The 16,666-nt window shown below is 37.7% G+C and overlaps 1 protein-coding gene across 1 annotated transcript in view; it reads right to left on the reverse strand.

Moving 5' to 3' along the window:
* Window positions 1–13,385, reverse strand: part of XIRP2 (xin actin binding repeat containing 2) — a 45,672-nt gene extending 32,287 nt beyond the window's left edge. Inside the window, exons 1-2 of the mRNA XM_023745308.1 lie at window positions 13,251–13,385; window positions 8,208–8,345 (exon numbers count right to left, since the gene is read on the reverse strand). Of these exons, the coding sequence (XP_023601076.1) occupies window positions 8,208–8,345; window positions 13,251–13,307 (195 nt within the window). The 5' untranslated portion in view covers window positions 13,308–13,385. The remainder of the gene's footprint in view (window positions 1–8,207; window positions 8,346–13,250) is intronic.
* Window positions 13,386–16,666: the final 3,281 nt, after the last annotated feature.

Raw genomic sequence — 16,666 nt, forward strand, 5'->3', positions numbered from 1 at the left:
AACCCAGGGGACCCTGGGGCAGTGGCACATAGTAGGGGCTTTTTAAAGATTGTGGATGCCTTTCTAGACAGACCAGACTCATGCAAGCCTTAATGGACACAGGGGAACAATTAGTGTTTCGTTGGGGCTTGTAGAGAAACCTCTCTTCCTTTCATCTTGAGAAGTACAAGTTGTCATGGAGTTTAGTTTGTGTTTTGCCTTTGTTTTTCTCATATTGGTACAAGCAGTACTACATGCAGTTAATTTATTTGACAACTTGAGCAACAAATTGTTCCCAAAATATAATTCTTTACTATTCGATTTCTGTACAAAGGAGGTACAGGATTCCACCCTGACCTACAGAACCACAGGAAGGTGGACATGGGTAAGAAGAGAGGAGACACAGATAGAAACAGCTGTAGGAGGTCACCAGCTGCAAAGTGGCCAGGAAGCAGTGGCTAGGACACAGGTGTGAAAAGCAGTAATAGAATGGGCAATGGTAAGCATAAAGTGATAGGTTTGAGTGCAAGAGCGGAGGCAAAATGAATCAATTTGTTAAATAGGCATCTAGAAACCCACAGCTGGATTAGAGTTTGTATTTCTAATTCTTATTGAATTTTAAAAAAAACACACCTGAGTTGCTAGTGTAAAGCATAGCTGGTCTGCTGTATGGCACTGTTAGGAACTGGGATGTTTTGGTTAATAGATATTACCAATCAACTGAATTCTGCTTGTGCAGCTATGGCCTCAGGTGGATCATAGACTTTAATTGGTAGAGGCCATTGTTTTATTATTTGATTTATTTAGAAAAGAGTTGGTCTTCTGATTCTGAGCCAGCATGCAAAAGTTGATTTTATGTTCTTTTCATCACCAAAAACCACTTAGAAACAGGCACTGAGAGAGTGGTAGAAGGTAAATTGCTTAACGGGTCTGGACTTGGAAGGGAAAAGAGGTAAAAGATTTGTTGTTAGAGTTTTTATTTTTTAAAATATATTTTTACTAGAGGCCCAGTGCACGAATTTGTGCATGGGTGGGGTCCCTCAGCCTGGCTGGTGATCAGGACCCATTGGGGGCCATCTCGCCCTGTCCGGGGGAGGGACCACTGGAGGTTGGCCAGCAGTGGGAGGTTGGCTGTGGGAGCACACTGACCACCAGGGGACAGCTCCTGTGTTGAGTGTCTGCCCCCTGGTGGTCAGTGCATGTCATAGCAACTGGTTGACCAGTCGCAACAGTTGCTTAGGCTTTTATATATATGGATTGATTTCATAGAGGAAGGGAGAGGGAGAGAGAGAGAGAGAAATATCAATGATGAGAGAGAATCATTGATCAGCTGGTTCCTGCATGCTCCACACAGAGGATTAAGCCCACAACCCAGGCATGTGCCCTGACCAGGAATCAAATCACGTACTCCTAGTTCATAGGTTGACTCTCAACTACTGAGCCACACTGATCAGGCAGAGTTTTAATTTTAAACAAAGTAAAACTATTATGTCTAATCTACCTATTAGCCTTACTTTGAGCCTCTCGAGGACAAGGCTTATGTCCTTTTGGTTTTGTGTTTCCTTGAGATCAAGGAAACATGCACAGGGAGCCTGCTCTGCTCACTCAGCCTGTATAAGGTTCATGTGTCTGCCAGTCCGTCTGGAAAAAGCTCAGGATGACACCCTGGCCCGTGCCCTAGGGAAAGAACAATTCCCCAGCAACCAGGGACCTTATTTCTTGGTATTTGTACATATTGACATTGCATGTTGACATATACTTGCTATATTTTATTAAGACAGTTGTAGGAATATATTTATCTTCATGGTTTCAACTGCACAAACCAGAAAATGCCATGAGGTAAATTTTATCCCTCACAATTACTTTTCCTTCCCTGCCATTCATCAGCTAAAACATGCTGAGAAACCACAACCTTTGTAGAAACGGGGAAAAAAATCAATACTCCCTCAACTCTTCCTCTTTTCCTCATTTATTCAAGCAGTGTAGTAGCCTTTTTTCTCCTGCCTGATTCAATCCATATATTAATTATATTATTTTCCTCTCAGTACATCTTGTCACAATACTGTGACTAAAGCAGTCTTCAAAGGAAAAACAATGTTATTCATTTGCTCCCACTTAAAAAACAAACTTCGATTCCTAATGGCATCCCAGGGCTGCAGCAAACCCGTGCATATTTTATGGCTATTCCTCTCTTCGGAGAGGTCCCCCTCATCTGGTCATTTCCTAGAGCGGAGGTTAAGCATTTTTTCCTCAAAAGAAGACCCGTTATGACAACTTTTAAACTATGTACTAAAGTTACTGATTCCTCCAGAGCAACACATGCCCAAAGCATATACAGGAGTGTTCATTTTAAACTAATCTTTAATTACCCAATGAGCTCTTGGGAAATGATTGTTTCCCAAGGCCAAAGAACTGAAAAGAAAGCTAAGGTGTGAGGCACAGAACAATATTATCCTTCCTTGCCTTTTTACATAAACATAACATGTTTATGAGTCATATTCTACCTTGAAAATAATTACCACTTGATAATGCTCTCCTGGCCATCATGCAATACTACCGATGAACATAGCTGGTGTTTATTGAACAAGTCATATATGCCAGGCATTACAGTAAGAGTTTTCCAGGGGCCATCTCGTTTTATTCTTAAAACATGCCTGTTATTTCTTCATCGTTTTACAGAAGGGACTAGGTGGCTAACTCAAGGATTTTAACTTGAGATGTCTGACTCTGGAGCCAGCAGGCCTCACCATTACTCCAAACTGCCTCATTTTGAGTTAGATTACTTTAAATGGTAATAATTATTTAAAATTGGTGCACACAATTAAAAGACAACACAAGGCATGCTTGTGGTCACAACCTTACGTGTTGATAGAGATCTAGGTTCAGGTTGAGGCTGTTCATAGCAATCTATGACCTTGAAAAATTATGCATTTGGCAGAAAGTTAAAGGCTGGTCTAAAGCACTTTTATGAGAAATGATTTGCAATGTGGACACTTAGCTGGTAAAAATATGTTTGCTAGAAAATAACCATGGGTCACCTTTTAAGAATCCAAAACACATAGATGTCAGATTATATCTGTCACAAGCTGTCAAAAATGATTTCTAGCAACCTAAAATTCTCTAGGGATTGTTCCAAATACAAATAATCTTACAGAGTGCTAATGTTGACATTAGGATTTTTGCGACACAGATGTATGTGGAAAGAAACGTACTGTCTTGCAGCTCCCCCCGGACCACATCAGACTTGGCAACAGGAAGTGAAGGTCAGGAATACTTCAGACTCTTGACATGGATTTGGTGCAACCATTTTCACATGAAAGCAATTACCTAAGCTCTGCATTGCACTGATTACTTCCAAAGATTTGGGGGCTCCATCTGTTCTTCTCTACTTAAGACACTTTAAAATAATAAAAAAGCAACTCCAGAAAAGAAGAGCCTTCTAGGACTTCACAATTCACAAGCAAAGAGCTGCTCAGTACTGCATAAATATGGGGAAAGAAAATGAAGACGAAATTCGCAGGAAAAGATGAGCATCAGACCGTATGTGTGAGACTGTGGCACAAGGGATGAACATCTCAGTCTGCTCAGGGGTCCATGGTTTATTCTGGGGGGAATGGGAATGTTTGAAAATTAGATTGTGGGGACACTGCAACTCTGTAAATATTCTAGTCATTGAATTGTAGGGTGAAATTGATGGTATGTAAAGCCTATCTCAATAAAGCTGTTAAAAAAAAAGAAAAAGAGGAGGAATGTCTTTTTAAAAAAAGAAACCCTAGAATGGGCAAGTGAAAATGAACTCAGAAAAAGACAATGGCTTTTCATGCCAATGACATCTATTCTAATCTGCTCCAGCATATTTTAAGACACCCTTTTAAGAAAGAGGGGATGGATTATTCAGAATGCTCTTCCAAATTTAGCCTGTTTTAATACATGGATTAAAAACATCCCTCTTAAGTGGTCCTTTCCATTCTAGCATTAAGGGTAACAAATATTTTCGCTGGCATGGAATGCTAAGAACTCCATCCTAAGGCAAGGCCAGAAACAATGCTGCTGAGATATTTCTAGCCTAAATATCAACTGGAGACAAACTGAGTGATTTATAACCCCTTAGCATGGTTGGGTTTCATTCATAGATATTGGAATCAGGAATGACTGTTTTGAAAAGCAGAATCTAAATGGGTGATGTTAAAAATGGTGGATATTATCCCAAGTTTGAAATGTCTGGCATAAATGAATGTTCCTCTATCTTGTACCACATTATTTTTTCTATTTCAGAACCCCTTTTCAATAGTTATAAAAGAGTCTAATCAATCAGCAAACAGAAGGGATCTTTCACCTCAAAAATAGTTTAATTTTCAAAACTTGTTTAGTGCCTGGAGGGCGTGTCTTAGTGGTTGAGCATAAACCTATGGAACCAAAAGGTCACGGTTCCATTAATGGTCAAGGGCACATGTCCAAGTTGCAGACTTGATCCCCAGTAGGGGGTGTGCAGGAAGCAGGCAATCAATGATTCTTTCTCATCACTGATGTTTCTATCTCTCTCTCTCTCTCCCTTCCTCTCTGAAATCAATGAAAATATATTTAAAAAAACAACAACAAAAAACTTGTTTAGCCCCATTGCTAATTTCCCACACAAACTGTTACCAAATCATCAGCTAATTATCCTGAAACATCTGACTTCAATACATTAGGAAGAAAAGCAGATTGGACTTAATTATTATACTTTATGAAATTATTACTAATGGTGACATTAAATATTGTCAGAAACCCAAAAGAAATGTTCTTTCTCTTAACTCTAATGAAACTTGATTTCCAAATTAATATTACTTTTATGTTGACAAAATAAAAATATATAAATTTTTGACCAAGGGCAGACTTAGTAGAGAGATAAATCTCAAGGGCATTTAACAAGAAAAAAGTCTGGAAATACCCTTAGAACCAACAACAGCTTAGGTAAGACAGAAATAACTGTCTGTCCTGACCAGCAAGCATCTTGTCCTCAATCTCTGCTGATAAAGTAATTTTTAGAATGCATTTGATAGCTTTAAAAGTTTAAGTTAATATCTAAGACAGAATTTTTCTACATTTTCCACTCTATTACTAAATTGAACATGTATTTCAAATTTCCAATAAGCATTATAAATTAAAGTTATTCATTTTCTAAAGTGCAGGTAACTTTTTTCTTTCTTTTTCCTACAGACTTTAGCATACAGTTCAATAAATTGTCTTTAATAGTTTGTTTTTACATATGTCCTCTTTATATTTTATTTATATTGCATTGCATTATGAATAGGTTTAGTCATTCCTCATGGAATTATTGGGTATTATTAGCATGTCTAAATGTAGATAATGAAATTGAGAGGTCACTACAGGCCCAGAGTCATGCAGATTTGACTTCTAGTGCTTGGTTGGTTTTTCCCTACTCCCACACACAGTATTTCAGATTCACAGAATAGTATCTACGTCTTTTCACAATAAACTACATTTGCAAGGAGCTTATTTTGAAAGTATATATAGTTTGTTGGTTGTCTTTGTTTTTACCTACTGTTCACTTATTCCTTATTGATAACTGTATATGCTGAAAATTTAGGTAAAAGGTACAGAGGCCTAAGTCAACCAGCATCTCTGGCTATAGCAATTAGTGCTAACAGGGCTTGTGTGTTTCATTTAGAGCCAGTTAGATGAGTAAGGCCTTTTCCTGGGACTTCTGAAAAAGGTTTCTGCAAAAATTTTTTTTACAACTATCTGGGGGCAACCTGGGTGAGAATGGGGGCAGTTCAGAGGAAGCGAGGCTGAGAGGTAGAAAAAAAGAAATACAATGAAGATAATACTTAACTTTTTTAAACAAACACTTGTGCGGTGCTTAAAATGGGCCGGGCACAATTTTAAGCACTTTACAAATATAACTAATCATCCTCTTAACAAACCTATTTCGGAAGTACTATTATAACCTTGACTTTGACTTTATAATTGAGGAAATTGAGACACAGAGAAATTAGGAACACCCCTAATGTCACACATCTAATAGTGATGGAGCAGGAATTTGGACCCAAGTGATCTGACTTCAGTTTCTGTGCTTAGCCACCATGCTAGGCACATGTTTTGAGCCCTTATATCAGCCGTGGGCAAACTACGGCCCGCGGGCCGGATCCGGCCCGTTTGAAATGAATAAAACTAAAAAAAAAAAAGACCGTACCCTTTTATGTAATGATGTTTACTTTGAATTTATATTAGTTCACACAAACACTCCATCCATGCTTTTGTTCCGGCCCTCCGGTCCAGTTTAAGAACCCATTGTGGCCCTCGAGTCAAAAAGTTTGCCCACCCCTGCCTTATATCAATGAAGATTCTTACATACTTAAAAATGGGTTCTAAAAAAAGGAAGGAAAGAAAGAAATCCTTGATTTGTTGCATTTGGCATTTTTCCTGATATAAACATTCTCACTATGGCTAATTTCAAGCTGTTAACATGACATCATCTGGCTAACAAGATTCCTAAAAATTAAATAATCAAAGAGTTGGCATAAGCCAGCTGCTCTGGTATACCACTGGAGTTTACAACAACCTCCCTTCCATAAGACTGCCTTCTGGTGAATCTATCAGTTGCTTTGGGTTTCAGCCACTCTGGGTTGGGTTTTCTGTCTTATAATATTAGAGTCCTCACTGAGTCCAAGTTTCATGGATAATGAAATACTTTCACAGAAATAGTCCTTTTGTTATTATATTAGAACTCTATAATAACCTCATGAATAAACAAATCACTCAACAGGTTTCACATCTTACTTATCAGAAACGGAGGCTTAAGTGGGTTATGAATTTGGTTTATGTGGTATCGGCCACAGAATTGCCAGACCCGGTGCAAAATGAAAGTATGGGGTCCCTTGTTAAGGAACCATTCAGAACTTCAAGAAGATGGAAGTAGAGCATTAAGCTAAATGCAGGGCTCTTCTAGGAATGGGGCTCTGTGCAAATGCCCAGCCATACACCCATGAAGGTACCCTGTGCCTGCCACTTAGCTGCTGACAGAGGTGGCCTGTGAACTCAGATCCACAAATCCCATAGCCCTTACACTCTACTGTAGTGCTTCCTGCAAAACAGAGGCTCTGCAAATGCATTGCCTACATTTCTATGTAGGAGTTGTTACTTAAATTATTAATGATATAGCTGTATTTTGTCTTGTTGACCAATTTCAAGTAAACACACACAATTGACTCACATGTTGCAACAGCTATATATTAGATTACAACTATATCCTTTCTTAATTTCTTATTTACATTATGTTTCCTTTGGTAAAATTAAAAGAAATCTAACATAAATGTATTAAGCTGTCTAGATTGCATGTTTTTTAGTTTTTAGACAATGCCAGAAAAAGAAAACAAATACTCCTTCATATATCAGATTTTTAATTATTCTATCTGATATACTCTCCCCCACCAAATATACCAATTGCCTTATTTTTAAAACTTAGGCAATTCTAAATATTGTAGAGATTAAAAAAACAAAAAACAAAAAACCCTTTTATCTCCTACTACAAAATTTCAGAAATACCCCGGTTACTTTCTTCCTCATGGAAAACACGGGCCTAAGTGCAGCTGTTTACAATGCAATTCCTTATTTTCAAAGTACCAAGTTTTATTACTTAGATTCTTACATTCAAATACCATTATACCCCATGATTATATTCAGTGATATATGATAATGAAAGAATGAAATGGGGAAATTCTTTTATATAAGGTATCATTATATAGTTTTACATAACATCTGGGTTCCACTGGCCAATTTTTGATGATTTTTAAAGAAAACAGAAAACTCACCGCAATAAAACAGCTAAATAATGCTTCAGATTTAATTTGTGCCAACAACAAGCAGATAGTTTACTAGGAATTATAACCTAGAAGAAGAGGCTCAATATAAAAACTGTACTCAATGTTTCTATTTACCTGCTGACTAACCTAAGCTATTTAATTTTCATTTATGTTTGAAACATTATATGCTGAGAGGAAAAATATTCCAGCATAGTTCCCAAGAAATGTGGCAAAATTCTCCAAGACAGTAAACTGGTACATTGATATGCTTTAAAAATGGTTTTCTAAAACATTTATGTTTTATCATTTTTGTTAATGAGGAATGAAAAGAAATGTACCACTAAAGGTGTGGGGTTAGTAGGGGCAGTGAAATGAGAGCATTTCAACCTTACTTGATTTATCCATGAACTATAGCAGTATTACCTGCTCCGATCTGGTCTGATGCTGGTACTGATGCTGAGAAAAGGTATTATAGGAAGAAGCAATTTTGTCCTTCTCAAATTGTTTCTTCACTCTGGCCAAACCACCAGGCACTGTGCACATGTCTGCTTCCTCCATCATCTAGGACCATTAAAAAAAATAAAGGAAAATTCAGCTTTATATTTTTCTCAGGGTAGGATTCTCAAGCTATTTAAAAAAATAGTTGACAATTATGGGTGGGTGATATATTAAAAAGGACATTAATATATGTAATTATTTCAGTATCCTCTTATAGAAGCCCTTAGTAAAAATAATCTCTCCATGTTATTTTCTCATTTATCTGCTTTTTGATATGTTAGAAGAATATTAAAAATATTAAGTTAATTCTCCTTTCAGATCTTGATGCCTGGAGATTAGAACTATTAGAATGTATTTCTCTAATAATACATAGACAAGTAGAAATTAAAATACTAGATTCAATTTTAACCCAATAATATTGTCATTAAAATCCAACATGTTATAGGCAACACATTAAGAATATTAAAAACATTTGACTCACTCCAAAATGGATTTAAATCATTAAGGATGAACAAAATAACCTCGGAGTATATCTGAGGCAAAAATATTAATGTCAGCAATAACAACTACTGAATACACAGTACACTGTGAGTTGCTGTGTACTTACAAATATCTTGTCATTTGGTGCTTCTCCATTTTCTTTGAAATACGGATACTTATTACCTTGATTTTTAAGTCAGGAAATTGAGGTTTGGAAAAGTAAGGCAGCTTGTAAATTCTCACAGCTCGGGTGTGAGTGTTGGAGCTGGAGTTGGAACTCACCTGGGGTCTGTCTTAATCACAGCTGTCTGTCTGAATCCTTGTTAGCCTTAAAGGACAGGCAGGAAAACAGCAGCTAACACCACCCCAGGACTCAGCTCCTAGTGTTGGTGTGTGAGGACAGGTGGGGGTGGGGTGGGGTGGGGGCTAAGATGATAAGGATTCTAGCTTGTCACTGGCATTGTACAGATGAGAGAATCCATTTCAACAGGCAATATTTGGAACAACTTGAAAAACACTGAGGAGTCTTGTCAGATTCTATGCCCCAGTGGGAAGTGCTATATAACTCAAGCACTCTCCCCAGCCCAGCAGGCACTCAAGCCCAGATGGGAAAGACAACTCTCAAGCAAACAGACCTCCTGCCAACCCCCCTCCTCCAGGTCTCCTTAGAACTGGAGCAGACTCAGCAACACTTCAAACCACAGCAGGTCTCCTGAGGTCTGGCTCAGCCCTGACATAACCTTGGAAGCTTTGAGACATGGAAGTAACTGGATGCCCTGGATGCCGCTGAGCTGAGGTTTGCATGCCATGGACTGTGGACTCCTGTGGACCTGGGATCATTACCCCAATACATATTCTCTCTCTCAAACAGATACCAAAAACACAACTACTGTCTTGGGGTTTCCCATATTCCAAAATATAGGAGACTAAATGGATAGTCAAGATTATCTGAATTCTAGCAAATATTCAAGTGGTCGCTTTATGAAGTTCACAACCTTTCCCCAGGTACACGGACTCTTAAATAGTTAAGAATATGCACTCTATGGGAAAAAAGGGATGATTGTACACTTATATGTACTAGACAGATATTCTATCAGATTCTGCAACAAATGTCAAATGTAAGTGCTGGTCAGTTACTGCCATTTGATACATGGTAAAGTCTGAGAAAGTATGGTGTCCCTTTTGAAATTTGAGATAATGAAGGGGAAGGGTGAATTAAGGCTACTGTCTTTTTTGTCTTTTTTTAACCCCTACCATTTAATTTACATAAGTGGCCTTTCTCAATTGAGCATCTATAGAAGATACAGGGTGGGGCAAAAGTAGGTTTACAGTTGTGAGTACAGGAAACACAGTTTATGGTTATATTGTTATGTATTAATTATTGTATTATTTATTTGTACTATAACTGTAAATCTACTTTTGCCATACCCTGTATATAAATATTAAATTATAGAAATTAAAGTAATTATTATTAAGAAAAACCTTACTCTTGCCGACAAATATAAACAATATCCAAATCATATGTAAATTAATCTGGTAAACCCCAGCAATTATCCTAATAAATGGATACTTTCCTAGTATGGACATTTTCTCAAAAATATCAATTCCTATACCGAACAGGTTGCCTGTCTTCTACCAAATAGATTAAAAAACAGATATAAAAAACAGATATGCCCATTCCTTTCCTCTAGCACTGTGCTTTGGAATAGAGCAAATTGTACATGCAAAATGCAGACAGTTGATTATTTTTACTAATACCATCGCGATCCCTAACATCCCTGGTCCTGCTGCACTACAGCTGCTGTTACCCACCCAAGTGGGACAAGTCCTTTAAGCTGTAGTTTAGCGGTGGTGATAAGCTTTCCTTGTTCAGCTCAGATTGTAAGTGAAGGTTTACATATGTAGATGGAGAACTTACTCAAGGGGCAGTCAGTAGCCTAAGCTGGCTCAGACTGAGATCCCCTCCCATGATTTTGCCTTGTTTAGCACCATGTACTAAACATCCCAACTAATCCATGTTCTTGTAAATGAGCACATAACTTAGATTGTTTTGAACCTTTTTATGTTTATCCTTCTTCTAGGTTTCTTATTCTTGGAGTAGGAAATAAGATTCAGCATCTAATGGATATGCCAATAGTAAAGTTATCTTAATATGTTAATTTAAATACCTAACACGGAACCTACCTAACACTGTTAGTTTAATAATAATTTAAATACCCTACACCTAAATCTAGGTACATATATTACATAATCACCAATTTCCTTTACCAGAACTGTCTTTGGGTTCTAGAGCAAATTAGAAATACCATAATTTGTGGAGTGATTCTAATCCCAGTTCTGACACTTAAAACCTTGGACCAGAGTTCCTGAACCTCAGTTTTATTTCCCATAAACTGGGAATAATAATACGTTTCTCAAAGTCTTAAAAAGGATAAAGGAAATAAAATTACAGATCACAGAATCTGGCACTTTAATTTATTTCTTGAAAAATGTTACTTCCCCCTTCTCTTCTGGAAGCTGCTGCAGCCTGATGCCTTTTCAAGAGCATGACTTTCATTTAGGTTCAACCAAATGCCATCTGGCTGAGGCTAGGACAATGAGCAACCCATCATTGTCAGCTATCGCAACGTGATTGAAATATAATGGGTACAGTTTGGGACTGAATCGGTGACTTTCAGATTTTGCACATTTAATATTTGGATTATTTGTGTAGACAGAAATATAGTCACAAGCAGTTCCCATTATTTAAAAAAAACTGAACACACATTTGATGCAGCATGAACAATAAGGCAGATTTTTTTGTTGTTGTATGCTTTTTTCCCCCCGTTTCTTTAGATATTTACCAGGATTTCTCTGAGATACCAGTAATGTGTTCTTTATTTCCTCTCAAAATATTTACTTAGGGCCAAACCAAATAATAGGACAGTTGTTGGGCCAAAACTGCTTTCATGTATGAGAGGAGGCATTTGAATGCAGTTGAAAGAGCACTGAAGTCAAGAAACTAGAGGTTTAGCATGCCTTTGCCACAAATTACATGATCTCCATAAATCACTTTCCCTCAGTTTTGTTTTCTTTTTTTGTAAATTGGCAGGAAAAGGAAGGATTATTTAATTTCTTATATGTAAATTATCTCCAGAATAGAATTACATTAAATTTTTTGTATTAAATTGTGATCATTTAGTTTCCTTATGTGTCCAATTTAAATATTCTTTTTTGCACATCATAAATACATATTATGCCCTACAGAAGTTTTTTATGGTTTTATGGTATATGATAAAAGATGGTTTACTAAATAGCCAGTCTTTAATTAGGTATTTTCAAAATCAGCTTGTTTCCCCAAGAATCATTTCTCCAATTTAGAATGCTAATTTGTAGTGAAGTTCCTTAATGATCCAGCAGGGGGTGCTATCTAAGAAGACTTTTGGGAAGTGCTAGAGTGATACTATTTGTTTTGGAAGTGATCTAGGGACTTATGTCATTTCTTTACATTCATTCAAAATCTATTCTGCATCTAAAATGGATTTTTAATGACTATGTAAAAACTTAAATGTCATCTAGAATTGCAACATTGTTAATGAGTTTGGCAGTCAGCCTTGTCTCTAAATAATTTGCAAAACAGAATGTTAAGAATAGCTATTTTAGAATACTACCCTTTTGGGCTATTCTCACTCTCTTTCTCTTTTGGTTAAATGAATAATTTTACTAATTTGGTGATTATAATTATAAAATAATGTTTTTATACTCCATTAAGCTATAAAGCTGCTACTCATAAAATGACTCATCAAATCCTGTGGATCAAAGGCCACAGAATAAGGAACACAAATTCTTTTGAATATAATTTTATATTCAAAGTTATATTTGCCTCTAAAAATTGGTGGTCTTACTGAATCCTGCTGTTTCCTATAATCATAATTGGTTTAGCAGAGTGCCTACATTGCTAATTCCCTCATTTCTATGTTGATTAACCTATACCTAATGGATTTAGTACATACAGAGAAATGAGAAATGCAAAAGAAATTATACTGCCAGTGATTTTAAATGAACTATACATGAGACCAAAGAGGGAGGCATGCAGGCCTACATTATTAAAATTTGAAATTAATTCCCAACTTTCCTGAGGAGAATAGCTATAGGTTAAATGATAATGATGGCAATAAGAACACATTTATACAGTGCCTTATGGCTTATACATAAGTTATCTCTTTGACTCCTCCCTAAGGCCCTCTGTGGTAGATGGTTATTCCCATTTTTCAGTTACGGAAACTGAAGCTCTGAGAGGAGTTAAGAGAGTAGCCCAAATCACACAGTTAACAAGTAGCAGAGCTGACGCTTCAATTTGGATCCTCTGAATTTGATTCGCACGATTTCTGTGCTTTTTCTACTTTATCCCTTTGTCCAATAGTATTCTTATATTGCAATAGAAGGAGGGTGTGTGAAGAGCAGACAACAAGCACATTGCCTAATACAAAACCAGCAGGAGCAGCTTACATTGGCGGAGAAGCTGTGGCGGTCACCCTTGGAAACAGCTGCTTGGTACCTCGCCATCCGTTCCTTCAATGGCACCACCTCCTGGAGGTCTGACACACCTTCAGTCCAGGCAGCGCTGTCTTCTGCAAATTCACGCGCAGGTTTATCAGGGCCAACAGTCACTGAAAGGAAATGCAGAATGTTCAGATACGTGTCAGGGTTTGCAAAGAAAATAGCATCACCTTCTGAACAGCGAAGGCATTTAAAATATCTGGTCATAAAACAGACTGCGACATTTCACAGTATTTTCGATGTTTCACTGTCACCTCTTTTCTTCAAGTGTCAAGCAAAGCTACAAGATGCCTGTATAGAAGCATATGCTTATACAAACATGAAAAGAAAATGCTGTTCCCGCTCCTCCTCCTGCAACTATTCTGATGAGAAATATTTATTAAGACATACATAATGTTAATTATAAACATTTCTGAAGTACTATGTGTTGGATTTATGCTAAATGTTTTAAGAGCATTATATCATTTACTTCTCTAACAACCTCATAAAGTGGGTGCTATTATTTTCTAAAATTCATAGGTAAGAACACAGAGACTCAAAATAAAAAAAAATACATGGCTATGATCACACAACTAACAAGTGGCAGATTTGACAGTTGACCGTACTCTTTAGCAAGTCTAAAAATTGTTCTTTCCTTCTCTCACCACCCCTCAACCCTCAGGAAGATAGATTTAGCTAAAACATGTGAATGCTTTGAGAATTATGGACTGTTTTTTCTTTTATTCATAGAGATGGCATATAAGAAACAACTAATAGTACTATTGGAAAAAGCTTGTTAGCCACCCATTTCAGAGAGACGATTTGCCCACTGAAGCCATCCGCCAGACAGAAATAGAGGGTAGTAGAAATCATGTACTTGGAAAAAGAGCAGGAGACTCATAGTTATTGGAAACAGACAGGTCTTAGAGGTCACACAGTCTCACCTGGTCTAACCAGCTCCTTTTACGCATAAGGAAATATGTCTCAGTGTCTAAAAGAAACACAAGGGCCCTGCATATGATTCTCCATGGTTATTTAGTTGTGTGTGCCAGAGCTGGTCTCAAAACTAGTTGTTCGTATATAATCTGGTGTTTTTTGTTATCACTGTGCTTGACAGTTTACTATTTATACTTAAAGAATATTGTAATTCTAAAATTATTTCAATCAGATCTTTGTGTGTGACCAATCAGTGTATAAAATGTATATGTATATTTATGTCTTTTCATCACTCATTCATGCCCTGCCTTTCACCTTAAGAATGACAGTTTCTGGGTCTTGTGGAGCAGAGCTCTTTGGTGTCCTTTGTTATTTGGATTGGTTTTATTTAATCACTAGAGGCCTGGTGCACAAAATTTGTGCACTGGGAGGAGGGGGTGTCCCTAAGCCCAGCCTGCACCCTCTCCAATCTGGGACATCCCTCTCACAATCCGGGACTGCTGGCTCCCAACCGCTCGCCTGACTGCTAGCTTGATCACCCCCTAACCACTCCCCTGCCAGCCTGATCGACACCTACTGCTCCCCTGCCGGCCCGATTGCCCCTAACTGTCCTCCCCTGCAGGCCTGGTCACCCCAAACTACCCTCCCCTGCCGGCCTGGTTGCCCCTAATTGCCCTCCCCTGCCAACCTGGTTGCCCCTAACTGCCCTCCCCTGCTGGCCCAGCCCCCCACAACTGCCCTCCCCTGCAGGCCTGGTCTTCCCTACCTGCCCTCCCCTGCTGGTTTGGTCACCCCTAACTGCCATTCCCTGCTGGCCTGGTCACCCCCAACTGCCCTCCCCTGCTGGCCTGGTCACCCCCAACTGCCCTCCCCTGCTGGCCTGGCCACCCCTAACTGCCCTCCCCTGCAGGCCATCTTGTGTCAACCATCTTTTGACCACATGGGGGCAGCCATCTGTGCAAGGGTGTGAGGGTCAATTTGCATATTACCTCTTTATTATATAGCATTGTGATGAAAGAACACAAGGTAACAGATAGCCAAGCTGTTTTCTCTACCTCCTCCTACAGTTTCCACATTAAACCATCTTATTTAATTGTTTGAATTTCTGTTAGTTTCTTTGAGCAGTTGAGAATGAATGTGACCCAGAAAAAATAAAAATCACTTCTGTTTTGACTTCTTGATTATTTGATTTTCCATAGGGACTTCTTATTAAAATACATATTTTCTGTATTTTAATTAAAATTGTAAATATATTTTAGTTACCATGCTTTCTAAAAGAAACAAAATATATAAAGGAATAAGGAGTTATATGAACCTTGTGATTGTACAAACTGATATGTTCACAAGTGTCAGTCATTTTTGAAGTTCACCTATCATCCAAAACCTCATTTCCATACAAAAATACACTCTTTGAATTGATTCTGATAAAAGAGACTCCTACAAACCACTGAAAGTTTTTCACATGCTGAAGAAATATATCTTCATTTCCCCCTGCATATTATCTGTCTGCACATATGAGTTTAGTTTGTACTCAACTGTACTCTTTTTACTTTGTTGTGAGTAATCACTCTATAGATTTTATTGAACAGGACTCCCTAAAGTTTTCCATGTTAAAATATAAATTTTATTTTGTATATTATTCATAAAAAGATGTCATTCTTTTATTAACCTTAATAAAAGAAGTTTGTAATTGCTAAAATGTACAGTTAGTATTTACTTTTAAAATACCAAATTCTTACCTTTTTTTATTTTACTGAGAAATGTCCAAGGTTAATTGTCAGAAATTCAGTAGCCTAAGTATTAAGAGATTTGGATTCCATGGCCTTGTGGCCTTTTCTTCTGATCACAGTAAAGACACCCATTTCTCTCTCTCTCTCTCTCTCTCTCTCTCTCTCTCTCTCTCTCTCTCCTTGTCTCTCTCTCCTTCTCTTTTTTCTATCTCTGACTTTCTTTTTCCACATTAGTAACTTTGCCTACTCAGAGTAGAAAACTTTTCTTGAGCTAACAATTTGTGTCCATATTGTTCCCTAACCTCTTAAGTGGATGTCTTATTGATTTCTTCATCTGAAAACCAGGGTGATGCTTCCTGCCCAGTGTACTGTAATGCAGTGCACCTATATGCTCCTACTTGATGCTGCTGACACATGATGTCATTTTTAAGATTGTTAAGACAGCCCCATTCTGAGGGATGTGTGGGGAAGAGATAGGAACATTGTTACCTGACCTCATAATGCACTATTTCAGAAGGCTTGAATGCAACTGAGATTGGAGAACAGTGTGAAATGAGTTCAGGCTATCTTCAGAGAAAGGAGATGTAGAAGAACAAATAAAGATGCTACTGTGATAAAATGTCTGGAAAAATAGGGAACGATGAACCTGTAATTATGCAAATCAGACAGTGGAGGAACATGCTATAAGGCTAAAGTGAAAAAGGGAAGGGGAAAATGAAA

The sequence above is a fragment of the Myotis lucifugus genome, unplaced genomic scaffold (genome assembly GCF_000147115.1).
Source record: "Myotis lucifugus unplaced genomic scaffold, Myoluc2.0 scaffold_5, whole genome shotgun sequence".
In the NCBI taxonomy this organism is placed as follows: domain Eukaryota; kingdom Metazoa; phylum Chordata; class Mammalia; order Chiroptera; family Vespertilionidae; genus Myotis; species Myotis lucifugus.